The sequence below is a fragment of the Macrosteles quadrilineatus genome, unplaced genomic scaffold (assembly GCF_028750875.1).
Source record: "Macrosteles quadrilineatus isolate MER2022 unplaced genomic scaffold, UCM_ALF_1.0 Scaffold_6__1_contigs__length_79288215, whole genome shotgun sequence".
In the NCBI taxonomy this organism is placed as follows: Eukaryota; Metazoa; Arthropoda; class Insecta; order Hemiptera; family Cicadellidae; genus Macrosteles; species Macrosteles quadrilineatus.
The window spans coordinates 24,095,891-24,111,115 of NW_026542599.1; the positions used below are offsets into that span (position 1 = coordinate 24,095,891).

Here is a 15,225-nt window from a genome sequence, read left to right on the forward strand (position 1 = left end):
TGTATTCGTAGTTTGCGTGTGCGTGTGCGTGTGCGTGTGTCGTCGATGATGTGGCTGTCTGTGTGAGTGGGAGAGTGAGTGAGTGAGTGAGTGAGTGAGAGAGTTGCATGAGAGAGAGAGAGAGAGAGAGTCGGCTCGCCGCTGGCCCACAGCCCCACAGGGACAGAGCAGTGACGGCCCTTTAGGGCTACCAGCCGCCTGTACAGGGCCTGTAGTAGTGAGTCGTTGCATGCGTTTTGTGTGTGTGTGTGAGTGTGTGTTGTTTGTGCGTGAGTGTGGGTAGAAGTTGTATGAATGGTTTCCAAGTCCCAGTGCTTTTCACAGTATTATTAAATACAGTACCCTTAAATACCCTTTTTCTAGTTTTTTTTATCATTTATTTATTATTATTAGATTTGTCTCTATCTTTACTTTTTTCAGATATTTCCATAATACTTTCGTTATCTGCTGTGGCTTCCTGGTAAAAATGTTTTTTTCTTCCTTTTTGGTAAATGTGTAATTAGTAGTTAAGTAACAATTATTATTAAAACAATGTTAGATTATAATATGGATTATAGATTATAATATGGATAGTCTGATAATAACTCGTTCCCCACGCACAGGCTTCGCCTATGTGGGGAAATTCCATTAATATTAAGAATACTGTTTTGTAATTTTTTGTTTATCATGGAATAAATGATGTTTGATTTGATTTTGATTTGATTTGATTTTGAATTTGGATGAACATACTTGTAAATATCACCTGACATTGCCTGAATAGGCGAAACATGAAGGTAGTGTGGTAGTGAGTTTCACCACCACATTGAACTGTTGACGAAGGTATGTACCTATAATAGTATAAATTATTAGTAATTATTCCAAATTTCCTGGTTCCATTCTAAATTATTTAGTCCGGTTTTTCCTGTGTCCCCGTTGTCTGGACACCCTGGTTAGTATTTCAGTACAGCTTTGTTTTATTGAAAGTTCCTCAACAGGTGGTTCGGACTAGCGGCCCGGTTTGAAAGTTCTAATCACATTCACTTAGTTATGTTAATGTTTGTTTCATGAAGAAAGCAGAGTTCCCTGTCGGACTGTTTGTAGTGTTTGTCGTACACAGCACTAAGGAGGCTTGCCACAAGTTTAACACCGGGGCGGACCACAACCAGACGAAGACTGTGCAGTTCGCTCTAGAGAAGAGCATCAGTGAATGGGATTACATCGTGGCTGTTTGCAGCGTCCTCATTGGGTTCCTCATCATCTACATGACTGTTGCTGTTCTTGTTTGCTTTTCTAACAGGTAATTTCACCAAGTATTAATTACATATTGATAAAGAAGATGGAGGAAGGAAGAGTGTTTAAAGACAGGTTTGGAAAATCATTAATTGTAATCGGCCACCAGCACTGTTTGATATATTTTATATTTTCTAATTATCCGTTCCAGCTCTGACTTGTCCATTGTAGAGGATGACCTGGGTTTTGGTCACTGTCAAGCCATAAACATATTCATTATGGCTTAAAAGTTATCCATTTTTCAATATTGTAAAACGATTAACACACAAAGAACACATAACACAACGTGATAATAATTTACACAACTTTAAATAATGCAGTACTACTCTTATATCCGAATCAATTAATTGGGACCATAACTCGTTGAGATGGTCAAAAAGTTGCATTAGTTGGAATTTATTGAAATTCGGGGGGAGTTTTATGGAAAATACTTAATTAAGATTTTCGTGCCAAGCCGAGACTATCCTAAAGGGATTGAATACCAAGAAATAAGCAAGCTTGAGCTGAGCTTTTACAAACACAATCGCAGCACACGTCTGCAAACATTTAGTGACCGACATATTCACGTTTTTGCAATGATCACAGAGTAGGCTATGATGCATTCCTTATGGTGCATTTCTGTGAGGGGGGATGATGATGTCTACACAATCGTATTCATACAAGAGATATTCATTATTTGGTTGTGATCACGGCTTCTGCCTTCTCTAATAACGATTTTTTGTTACTTTATTGCGCATCCTATTACCATAGTTTTAGGTTTTTAAAATTCTGTCCGTGCAAGCGATTCAGATAATTCGTTTGGATAGTTAGAGTGCAGATAACTGGAGTTCTACCATACTCAGTCTAGATTTTGAAATAATTTTTGGTCAAACGGGAATGTTATGTGATATTCAATGTGCCCAACTTAAGTATTTTAAACTTATGTATTTTTGGTCAAGGGCTCTGAGCCAGAATATTTTTTGATTTAGTTTTGCATAGGAAGGCTAACCTGTACAGTGAGCGAGTCTACTACTTCTACATTGGTAACTGGTAACACACACTTTGTCAAATACAGAGAATAAAAGACTACAATGGTACTAAATCATCATTGTTATTACAATGGAATCCGGTTGAAGTATTTGTGTGTTTATTTTTTGTCACCTATTGATAAGACCTTACCTTTTTTTCTTACGTAGGCTTTCGAGTTTTTCGACGTCAACCGCGTCGTCACTTACTATGAAGTGGCATCATCAGTGGCTAGGCTGAGACAAACCTTACCTTTTTGTTATCTTCTGATCCTACCTGATAAGCCTACTCTTTATATCCAAAATAAATTCAAACCTTACCACATTAAGTAAGTTACTGTATCCGGGATAAGTTCTTTTATTATGTACATTTATTGACGTTTTTAATTTCATTGACCCCCATAATTTTCCAGAACACCTTCAAATCAATGCTCTCAAGAAACTCAAGTAGCTGTTGTCGTCAGTACACCCGTACTTCCGTACATACCTTCAAACTGCGCAACAAGTCCGTCTTCTCTGGGTTCTCCTTGGGGTAAAATATTGTCTATTTAACTTTTATTGTGCTTTAGTGTAACCTAATCATTGTTGGGATTCAGGACACTAAAAAACTAGAATAGTTTTATGTAAATACAAAATAGTCCATGTTTTGTTGTTAGTTATGAAAAAAGTGTAAGTGTTGAGTTTGAGAACATATTAAACTAAAGGAAACTGTTTATGATTATTTGAGGTATTAAATGTGGCACTTGAATGAAAAATAATAAAGCTAGGTTGGATAATTAGATATAGGCTAATCAAGACTCAAGACTACTGTAAAATCTGCCCCTCTAAAATGGCATTTGTCAACAGGTACAGGGTATGACGATGACAGTGATTTGGATGACACTGAAGTAGATATGCTACATGATGCTAGCGAACAAACAGTGATACTCAGGTAGGGATTGTCAATCGGTCAGCTTAACATAATTGTAACTTTGCTAAGCAAGATTTACTTCTAAACAGGCTGAAGAGGACATGGTCCTAGAATAGCCTCAGTCCGGTGGGGTTTCGGCTCCTTGAACTGAAACATCACGAAACTAACTAACAAATCTTAAAGTATATTGTGTAAAGGTGCATGACCATTCTTAATCCAAGTTCCAATATATTGGATACTTGCTGCTATACCTGTACAAACATTGACCATTGATAGAATTAGACATTCCATTCCAGAAGATATTGTGTCTAGATGACGTGGCACAGAAAAACCCACGTGTATTGAGTCTCAAGTCCAACCAATACTTGTGGAACATGCTGACAGTTGCAGTGTTTTACGCACTTCCAGTTGTACAACTGGTGTTAACCTGTCAATCGATAACTTACATTGTTACAGGACCAAGAAGATATTGTGTCTAGATGACGTGGCACAGAAAAACCCCACGTGTATTAAGTCTCAAGTCCAACCAATACTTGTGGAACATGCTGACAGTTGCAGTGTTTTACGCACTTCCAGTTGTACAGCTGGTGTTCACCTGTCAATCGATAACTTATCTTGTTGCAGGACCAAGAAGATATTGTGTCTGGATGACGTGGCACAGAAAAACCCACGTGTATTGAGTCTCAAGTCTAACCAATACTTGTGGAACATGCTGACAGTTGCAGTGTTTTACGCACTTCCAGTTGTACAACTGGTGTTAACCTGTCAATCGATTACTTACATTGTTACAGGACCAAGAAGATATTGTGTCTGGATGACGTGGCACAGAAAAACCCACGTGTATTGAGTCTCAAGTCTAACCAATACTTGTGGAACATGCTGACAGTTGCAGTGTTTTACGCACTTCCAGTTGTACAACTGGTGTTAACCTGTCAATCGATTACTTACATTGTTACAGGACCAAAAAGATATTGTGTCTGGATGACGTGGCACAGAAAAACCCACGTGTATTGAGTCTCAAGTCTAACCAATACTTGTGGAACATGCTGACAGTTTCAGTGTTTTACGCACTTCCAGTTGTACAACTGGTGTTAACCTGTCAATCGATTACTTACATTGTTACAGGACCAAGAAGATATTGTGTCTGGATGACGTGGCACAGAAAAACCCACGTGTATTGAGTCTCAAGTCTAACCAATACTTGTGGAACATGCTGACAGTTGCAGTGTTTTACGCACTTCCAGTTGTACAACTGGTGTTAACCTGTCAATCGATTACTTACATTGTTACAGGACCAAAAAGATATTGTGTCTGGATGACGTGGCACAGAAAAACCCACGTGTATTGAGTCTCAAGTCTAACCAATACTTGTGGAACATGCTGACAGTTGCAGTGTTTTACGCACTTCCAGTTGTACAACTGGTGTTAACCTGTCAATCGATTACTTACATTGTTACAGGACCAAGAAGATATTGTGTCTGGATGACGTGGCACAGAAAAACCCACGTGTATTGAGTCTCAAGTCTAACCAATACTTGTGGAACATGCTGACAGTTGCAGTGTTTTACGCACTTCCAGTTGTACAACTAGTGTTCACCTATCAATCGGTAACTGTTTATTTGTTACTAGTTAAATATAAATAGTTAATTCTAATTCCATTTAGTTTAGAAGGCAATGAATCAAATTTAGTACATCTTACACTAGCGGGATTATGATAAGGAGGGTGATATGAGTTTGACAAACTTGCTTGCAACCAATGCTTTTCACAACATTACCCAGGCACATGCATAACACAGTGGGGTGTTGTAGTGTATCTTAATTAGCCTAGAAAAATTTCTGTAGGAAAAAGCATTTGATTGGATTAAACAATTATACATAGGATGGAGAGGGCATAGCTACGGTAACTCAACTGTTGCCTTTGTAACTGCCATCTACTCCTGAAGAAGCCTCAGAAAGAGGTAAAATATCAAGTCTTTTGTGCATATATAATTTTATTTGTGCTGTGACTCGTCTGAAAGATTCAATATTCAAAAAGTCTTTTGATTATCAGTTATCAGTAGATCATGACACTCATGATACTTATCAATAGATATTGATATTATATTATCGGTTCTTGGTATCGATATCCTCCCTGAGAACCAAAACCTAGAACACTTAGAATAACCTAGAATTCTTCCTAAGAACCTACCTCTCCGTCACTAATTACAATACTTTACACTACATTACATCTGCTAAATTTATTCAATTTAATTAACCATGCGATTTACCAACTTTATGTTCAGGTGCTGATTTCTTCAGGCAACCAAGACCTCTGTTACTACAACTTCCTTTGCTCCCATCGTCTGCTGTTTATGAGCGACTTCAACCATGTTTTCTCCAATATTGGGTAACGATATACAAATTCAAGATTCACCCTTTCTTAGTCACCGATATAAAAAAAAACTCACATCATGGATATTTGTCACTAGGCTATCAGTTAATAATGCTATCTAAAGTAAAATAGACATCAAGATCAAATAACAACAAGATAAGGGTTTGGGCCGTTACCTCACAAGAAACTTTTTTTTAAATGTGTATGGCATTAAAAAATGATAAAAAATATTGGATAAAATTTGATTTAGGCATTTAAATTTTTCAAGTTATTCCGACAGTTGCCCCTTGATAATTCAGGGTGTCAGATTAATGAAAATGTCAATTTGTCGTATATATATTTAACGTATATGATAACGGGATATTGACTAGGAGGAAAATTTTCAAAGAATTCACTATACCCGTTTGCTTGTAGGTACTTACTTTTTGGTGTGCTGTTCCTGTTGTTGACTTATCGTAGACAGCGACTGTGCCACTCGGTGGGTCATCACCTGGGCATACCTTACCACTACGGGATGTTCTATGCGTTGGGAGTAGCGCTATGTATGGAGGGAGTGTTGAGTGCTTGCTACCACCTCTGCCCAAACCATTCCAACTTCCAGTTTGGTAAGTGTAAATAAATGTAAAGATTTAAAGTAGTTCACTCCCAATTTACCGAGGTTGTTGGGACCAAGACTTGGTTACCGAGAAATTTGGATAACATTGAAGTCGCTTATTAAGTTATGGAAGTAAAATACTTGTAAAATATATGTTTCGACAATAAAAAATAGAAGAGGTGTGTGAGCGGCTCGATCTTAGAGCTGAGCCAAGCCTTCAAGCTCGGGAGATCAAGCACCAAGTCAGAAAGTCGACCCTTTTAAAATTGCGATCCCAGAACGCCATCACACAAGGTGATGGTGACGTTTCTATGATTGCAATAAAAGTTTCATATTCTACCGCAACCTTGGGGGAAGATGGTGACGTCCACACCACTGTTCAGGATTTTCTTGTGATCATAGGAGACAATGATGATGTTTCCGTGATCATGGGAGATGCTCAATATATTGCCACAATTGCAAGAGACGATGATGTCTACACAATCACATGAGATTATCAGGATTTCCCCCTGATCGCTTGTGACGATGATTCGAGATAGAGGGATATGATGATTATCAGATAAATATTTATTTGCAATCTGGTCTATGACTGAACTCGTTATCATAAGATATTGCCTTTTAACCCTTTGTCGACCGACGGGACTCTTAAGTCCCAGCATTGCTTTTTCATAACAGCTGCCAATGAGGCCATTCTAGGGTTGCTATTGGTTGTAGCTGTTGCCTAGCAACAGTTTCAGCATGTCCCCTTGTAGTTCTAACTTAGTCCACCAGGCTGCAGCACATACTGGACTCCATAGAGGTACTAGCCCTTTGTCGACCGACGGGACTCTTAAGTCCCCCAACCCAAGCCCCCCTCAAGTCCCAAATAACATTTTTTTCCCCTAATTGTTACAAGTAACCATGGAGATATTTAATAACTTAATTTGATCCATAAAAACATCTTCCAGCAAATATTTTCTTATTTTTCCAATTATTTCAGTGGTTGGGCATTTAGAAAGCAATATGTAGTGAAATTTAATATAAACTTAGTTTATTGCTTCATAACCCTTTTATTTTCTTAATAGAAGATATTCGACTTAACATCAATACATTCAATTGCATTTTGATTATAAATTTTAGCAGATTAAACATTTTTGACAGATTAGCTCATTTATAAGGCATTATTGAAAACTTTTCACAATAAAAAGCTTGGCTCGAATAAAACTCGAGGCCAAAATCTCAGCACAATAAAAAATCCCAGGCTCGCACACCTCTAATACATAGCAAATTGAAAATAATCAAATGGAATTTTCATGCAAACATTAGTTCAAATAAGGTAGTTTTATTAAATAAAACCATAACACAAACATGCTCAACACATCTTCAATCTTCTTGAAAAATCTTAAGTAGGTACCGTACTATTAAAGTTATGCCAAACAAAAACACTACAGCATTTGTAAAAGTAAGGTGGATATTTCTATTAAAAAGCTTAAACTTATTGTTTGAATTTGACCTGAGCTATAGCTTGTCTCAATCACGTCAACATCAAAACATCATAATGACAACTACTAACTGCCTTAGCGGAAATGAGACTGTTATTGTTTACATTCACCAGACGTCTCGTCCAGCTTACCAACGGCTTGCTGCCAGCCCAGTACTGTGTGATTTTCATTTGATAGGTCCACACATTTGATAGGTTTATTTCCTATTTAGTATGTTGTTTTCGGGTTTATAGCAGAGCATTCATAAAATAATTCATTAATAATTAAAATAATAAATTATTTCAACTATTATTTAGTTTTTATACTAATAATTGTATCTAGGCTCATGGCTATTGTAAATCTCTTCTCTTATAGACACGTCTTTCATGTATGTGCTGTCGATATTATCGATGGTTAAAATCTACCAGACACGCCACCCTGACATAACTGCAAGCGCGTACACTTTCTTTGGCGTGTTGGCGCTTGTCATCTTCCTAGGAATGTTTGGTGTGCTGAATGGCCAGCCGTGGTTTTACGTTGTGTTCACCGGTGCCCATCTGCTCACCTGTCTCGTCATCACGGCTCAGATATATCATGTCGGCACCTGGAAACTCAGTAAGCAAATAATTTATCAGCATTTGGTTATATCAGTCCCAACTATTCATTGGATAATTTATTATTAACACCTAACATTTGCTTAGTAATTTATTATACTCTTGTTCACAATATTTATGCGGTTTGAGGGGAAGTTGCCCCACTACTTTTATCTGCCTAAAGTATGTTGCACCTGATTGTCGTTTTAGCAAATCTCAGCTTTTGAGATATGTTTTACTGGCAGGTTAAAGACGTGTACCCGCCTAAATTTTGTGAACGGAGTATAGTATATATTGGTTAAGTTAGCACTTAATATTAGTGGGGTCACTTGTCAGCACTATTGGTTAAATTAGCTTTTAAAATTTGCATGGTCATTTATGAGCAATACAGTAAAAGCTAGAATATCCAGCATCTGACGGTCCGGCACTTTCAATTATCTGTCATCGGTTCTGTAGCCATTGGTCGGACTTTGAGAGTAATTGCTCAGTTTTGGTATCGATTATTCTGAATTCTGTAGCGATCGTTCAGACTTCGGTAGCGAACATTAAAACTTTGGAATCGTTCGTTCAGACTCTGGTAGCTATCGTTCAGATTATGGTAGCAATTGGCAGACGTCAGGAGCAATCGTCCGGATGTTTGTAGTAATCGGCTGACGTAAAGAGGGGTCGGTTTGGAAGTTCAGTTGTTTTTCCGCTAGTCTCACAATAACGGCGGTTTGTAGAATAAGTTCATTGATTTCAACTCGTTCAATAATCCAGCGATAACAATACAAGGTCCTGAATGTGCCGGATAAGCGAGTCTGCTTTATTGGTTAAATCAGCTCTTAACATTTGCAGAGTAATTGTAGCGCTTAATATTTACTGGGTAATTTACTAGAAATACTGATTAAGAAGTTGTAAGGATGTAACATGGAGCACAAGGGCCTAGGTTTGAAGGTCTTTGTGAGGATTGCTGTAGTCTAGTTTTATACAATGTCTAGGCTTACTGTTTCATGATCACTGTTGGTGGTGTAATAGTAAGAATATATTTGCAGGGATTTAGTTGTATGTTGTGTGTGTGTGTTTCATTTCTCTATTTGATTTATTAAGTACGTCTTGTGTTGATTTTCAGATTTTGGAGTGTTCTCTCGTGTTTCCAATTCCTTCAAGAATGACTACGGTGCCGGTGGACTGAGAGGCTGCTTGATGCCTCTGTACCCGGCCAGGATGATTCTTTTGTTGCTAGGTATCCTTTCAACTTAACTAGCAGCTAATAAAATATTCCATAACATGTAGAGTAGTGTGACCACAAGATCTTATAGCTGTGTTTTTAAAATATACTAAGAGGTCGTCTAGTGGTCGAAACATTGTTTTGATTTTCTGTTTATATTTCCTTATTTTGTTGTTTTTTGTCAGCATAATCCCATAAGGCCCATGATAATTTTTTTAAAATTTTAAATTCATTTTTTGTGTTTATTTTTTAGACTATTTTCATTTTGATTTATATAAAGGGATTCTGCACATCCACAGGAAAATATCTGTTTAACAGTAAGCATAGATTTTCCCTGCGATGCACACAAGCTGAGGTAAAAGGTTTTCAAGATACAGTGGAGTCCTGATAATCAGAACTTCGTTAATCCGAAAGTCCGCTTAATCCGAAAGTCCGCTTAATCCGAAAGTCAACTTAATCCGAAACCAAAAAATATATTTTTTTATAAAAAAAATTAAAATTTTAAAAATTTATTGAAAATTTGTTTAAATTTTTTTTATTTAACTTTTAACACAGTTAGCTGTACCTCGTCAAAGTATTCTGTATCGGCCGGGCGAGATAGACTTTTTTGTAGAGTATTTTAGTAAATATTTCACCATTTTTGTTATTAACATTTTTCATTTTCTTCCCGGGTTCCAATGAGACGTAGGAATTGGCTAACTCAGGAGCTCGCTAACTCGGTCGTGTGGCGGAACTGGCTAACTCTGGAACTGGCTAACCGTCTCAGTCAGGAATTGGCTAACTCCGGAACCCGCTAACTCGATTTTGTCTCGCGGCGGAATTCGCTAACTCTGGAAGTCGCTAACCCGGCCGCGCCCACTGCATGGAGCGTTGCCAACCTTGCACGACAAAATAATCGTACATTACCGTATTTCAAAATATCAGTGTCAATGAAGATACAGTAAATGTAATTGTTTTTGTTATCAATTTCACTTTTAACAGATAACTAGCCCAAAGTAATTCAAAGACAATTATTAAAAAATCAAGAAAAGTGTTTTTTTTATTTAACTTTAAAATGGCCAGTTAAATGTTTATGATTTCGATCTTAAATATAAATGCCATAAGTATAAAAGAAAATAACAGAGTTGAAAAATATTGAAAAGGTACTAAATAATTAAAACTCTACGAAATTAAGCTAAAATACACGTTAGTTCTCAAACACGGAAAACAAATTTAATCGTAATGTCATCAAACATCAACCATCAGTCATCAACCATCGTAACTTTCATAACTAATTCATATATTTAAAATTAAATGTTCGTCGTTGAATCGTCCAACTTACGTGTAAAAATATGACATTAGACTAAGCTTTTATCTAGGCCTAATAGTTTAAGCCAAAGCATTGTAGGCCTACTAGTAAATAGTTGCCTAATTCTAAAATGTGTTGAATTTTTTAGTAATAATGTTAAATGTTTTAAAACAGTTTTTAGATTGTACACCTAAGCACCACTAGTAAATAATAGGAGAAGATATAATACTCATATAATAAAACGTGACAGGGTAATTTTAATTCACGATTCTTAATCAACGAATTGACGGATTTTCTTGGTTGCGTTTCCTTTACATTGGTTTCACAATCGAAATAAACTATACCAAGCCATTGCTCGGTTCACCGTTCCCCGGTACTGAGCTACTCAATAGACAATAGCTTTGTTTTTGGATAAGATCAAGTAATTTTAGGTATGGCCACCATTCATAAGAATTGTAACAAACAAGAACGCCTGGGTCGATTTAGAACCAGCCTGGAGAAAAACTCCAGACTTTTAAAAAGTAGGCCTACTGAAAGACGTAAAATTAATATTAATTAAACAAAATTAAGAGGATGACTCGGGTTCTACACTAATAGCCTACGATAAAAGAAATTTACAAGTTGTATTTATGCATAGACTAATTTTTAATGCAATCTATGAATAAATTAGGCCTACAACTTTATAATATTGTATTGATAAATATGTATTTAAATTCAATAGCTCTATTTAAAATTACATTACCACTACAATGTATTTCTGGACTGACGTTTAACGTGTAAATGTTATCGTGATTTATGATTCAAGGCTACAAGCCCAGTATATAAAATACGAACTCAATAATTTATTCGCAGAAGTTCAAAAAATTGTATTTATTCGAATAAAAGAAACAAATGGCGAACTACGAAAATAGATATTTCATAACATGAAAAAGATCCAAATTAAATGTACATTTTTATCTTTTTGCATACCATAAAGCTACTATTTAAGTAAGAAGCCCAAATATAAAACATACTCCCTTATATTAGTATATTTCTAATCCTTATGGATCAGCTGAAAACAGTTTTATTGTTAGTTCTGTCCGGTGCACTGTCTTTAGAGGTCGTGTTTTGTTTACAATTGTTTCTTGTTTCCAGTCATTTAAAACCTCGTTTAACCAAATAAAACGTTCTAATCACAACTAATACACGTTCTCTAGTTATATAACCAAACAGTAAAGAGCAAATTATGAAGCTAACTATAGAAATAATAGAAACACAATTTTGTCGACACTAGCGATCAGTGTCACCGGACATGAACTAGACGCGAAAAACGAGCTTCAAAGTTTACAATGGGATATAAAGTTTACTTGTGTTGGTTAGTCTATGGTAAGACTATAATGCATTTTCCACCCTAATAATCATGAGAATAATGTTAAACATACTTCTCAATATATTTATTTGATCAACTACGTTGCTCTTACTCCTAATTAATCGTAGGAAACGACATTATGGTACCGATACTATATAGGTACTACACTTTCGGTAACACTGGCCGAAAATATTCGTGCTTGGCTCCCATTGGACGGCCCGCGAGGCTTCTGATTGGGAGTTAGTGAGTTCCGCCGAGGGACCGAGTTAGCGACTTCCGTACGAGGACAGAACCCGCTAACCCGGCTCTAGAGCGGGTTAGCGGGTTCCGGAGTTAGCCAATTCCGAAACCGAACAAGTTAGCGAGTTCCTCTCATCGACCAAATTTGAAGATAGGGCTTTTAACATGGGGTTAGCGAGTTCCAGAGTTAGCCAATTCCGCGGACCCGTTCCAATCCCGCCAAATCACAAATGGATTTTATTAAGTGACAATGCTGCAGCCACAAGGTCTAGCCTGTAATGTGAAAAACAATCCCGGGCTCGTGCCTAGGGTCCTCCTAAGACAAAAAATTTCAAAAAAATAAAAAATTTGCAAAAAATAATAAAAAACGTTTAATCCAAAATATTTGGTAATCGGAAATGGGCCCGGTCCCAACCATTTCGGACTAACGGGACGACTACTGTACATACTTATCCATCAATACACAGGGTGTCTTGCAACCCATATGAACAAACTTTGTCACGTTATTCAGCATGTCAAAAGAAACAAAAAATGAGAAAGATCAGAAATCTGATCCCATCCTCAGGAGAGGATGTAAAATATAAAAATGCGACATCACTAGTTCTTACTGCTTTTTCTAGTTCCGCAGAAGAATTAATTGGCTGAAACACTTGCAACAATTAATTAAGGTATTTTTCAGCCAACCTTGGTAACTGGGGCCTGGTAGCTATGGGATACTTCCTACATCTTGGTGACTTTGCTACTTACATGCTGTCCATATTTCTTGCGAATTTGTTCATGTACTTCATTTTCTACATCGTAATGAAGGTAAGATCAAGAAAAATACCCTGCCGCAGCAAACCTGCATACTAACAAATTTCAATTTACCTGGCTGGAATTCCACTAAATTATTCCCTTAAAATTGTCAGATTTATTTCCTATTTAATTATTACGGTATTAATTTTAATGAGCACTTAGGTTTGCCGCTACAGGGAAGACAATAAGGTATGTTTTTTATTGAAATATTGTTAGCCTAGTATTAGGTAAACAAATTTTCCAAATTTCATTTACAGTAGACTCCCTCTTATCCGGACACCTTTATATTAAATATTTTAATGACTGCTAAAAAAAAAAATTATAACATCTAGTATTTTACTATGTATATTTAAATAAACTCTCATCATCTTACCGAATATATGAACGTATCAATGATTATAGCATTACACATAGTATAAATAATTCAATTCTACGTATGTCCGTTGAATTTGTGTCGAAAAAGCTAAATGTTTACAGCTGTGTAAAAAAAATGGTATTATACCAAAAGCTAGAGTATAATGTTAGCGTCGGCTGCTAGACTTTAAAAAATTTTAAACTTAATTTCTAAAAAACTAAAACCCTAAACTAAAATTATGGCTTCGACATTCCTTAGTTCTCAAAATTATCTTTCTTTCAACAAAAAAATCATGAATATCCGTCAAGTAGTTGATTCAGAATCGTGAAATAAAAAAAACCCTGTCTTGTTTTATTGTATACTAGCTGTACCCGCGGGCTTTGCCCCGTTTTACTTCATAAGTGAGCTCGTTCGCATGGCTCAATCACGTCCTGGTTGAAGTTCGTTCGCTACGCTCACTCACATTTACGTTGAAGCTCGTTTGCTGCGCTTACTTGCCTTCAGGTTAGCTCGTTCGCTACGCTAACTCGCCTCCAGGTTGAAGTTCGTTCGCTACGCTTACTCACCTTTTGGTTGCTAATTAGCTGTTGTCATAAATTAAAAAAAAATAATGGTGCTGCACCCTGTTGGTAATCCTTGTAACTTTAATGCTATTGAACATCATAGAACAGAACCAACTTGTTTAATTGAAACAGCTGTTAAGATTCATTAATTCCATTTAAATATGAGTACTCATAAGGTTAACATGGCAAACTCCAGAGCCACTGGGGCAGAGCCCGAGAGTCCGATCAGAATAAAAACAGCTTAGTTTTCCTATTTAATGCTTAAAGAATCCGTGTACCAAATTTCAACCTCCTAGGTAAATGGGAAGTGGGAGAATTAGTGATGAGTGAGTGAGTGAGTGAGTCAGTCAGTGAGGGCTTTGCCTTTTATATATATATAGATGACTATCCCATAAAATCCCGGAAAATATCGGAAAAATCGGATTTTCTCGAAAATGGCCCTAATGATTTTGAAAAAAGTTTAGTATGTTGTAGCCCTTTAAATTCTGAAAAAAATGGTATGACTCCCATTTCTGTAAACATTCTGGTTCAAAAGTTATTGTAAATTATGATATTTTCCTATAAAAACCTCCATAAAATAAAGAAAAATAGGATTTTAGATAGAAAGCTGGTTTTTATTTAACTAAGTAAATCATGGTGGTTAAAATTTTTGAATTTTTTTTTAATTTGTTTAATATTTTGATTTTTAATGGGTATTTTTCCAAAAAAACCCAGTAAAATAACAGAAAATCTGATTTTCACAAATATGTATGCCTACCTAACGATTTTGATAAAAATTTAGTATGTTGTAGCCCTTTAAATTCTGAACAAATGTTATGACTCCCATTTCTGTAAAAATTCTGGTTCAAAAGTTATTGTAAATTATGTTTTTTTCCGTTAATAACCTCCATAAAAGAACGAGAAATAGGATTTTAGATAGAAAGCTGGTTTTTATTTAATTAAGTAAATCATGGTGGTTAAAATTTTTGAAATTTTTTTAATATTTTGATTTTTAATGGGTATTTTTCCAAAAAAACCAGTAAAATAACAGAAAATCTGATTTTCACAAATATGTATGCCTACCTAACGATTTTGATAAAAATTTAGTATATTGTAGCCCTTTAAATTCTGAACAAAATGGTATGACTCCCATTTCTGTAAAAATTCTGGTTCAAAAGTTATTGTAAATTATGTTTTTTTCCATTAATAACCTCCATAAAATAACGAGAAATAGGATTTTAGAAA

At 36.0% G+C, this 15,225-nt stretch overlaps 1 protein-coding gene across 1 annotated transcript in view; it reads left to right on the forward strand.

Moving 5' to 3' along the window:
- Positions 1 to 15,225, forward strand: part of LOC128996457 (SID1 transmembrane family member 1-like) — a 43,444-nt gene that overhangs the window by 20,664 nt on the left and 7,555 nt on the right. The window contains exons 6-14 of the mRNA XM_054421800.1: positions 1,050 to 1,276; positions 2,687 to 2,805; positions 3,120 to 3,204; positions 4,643 to 4,790; positions 5,466 to 5,569; positions 5,969 to 6,159; positions 7,985 to 8,224; positions 9,314 to 9,427; positions 12,968 to 13,095. Of these exons, the coding sequence (XP_054277775.1) occupies positions 1,050 to 1,276; positions 2,687 to 2,805; positions 3,120 to 3,204; positions 4,643 to 4,790; positions 5,466 to 5,569; positions 5,969 to 6,159; positions 7,985 to 8,224; positions 9,314 to 9,427; positions 12,968 to 13,095 (1,356 nt within the window). The remainder of the gene's footprint in view (positions 1 to 1,049; positions 1,277 to 2,686; positions 2,806 to 3,119; positions 3,205 to 4,642; positions 4,791 to 5,465; positions 5,570 to 5,968; positions 6,160 to 7,984; positions 8,225 to 9,313; positions 9,428 to 12,967; positions 13,096 to 15,225) is intronic.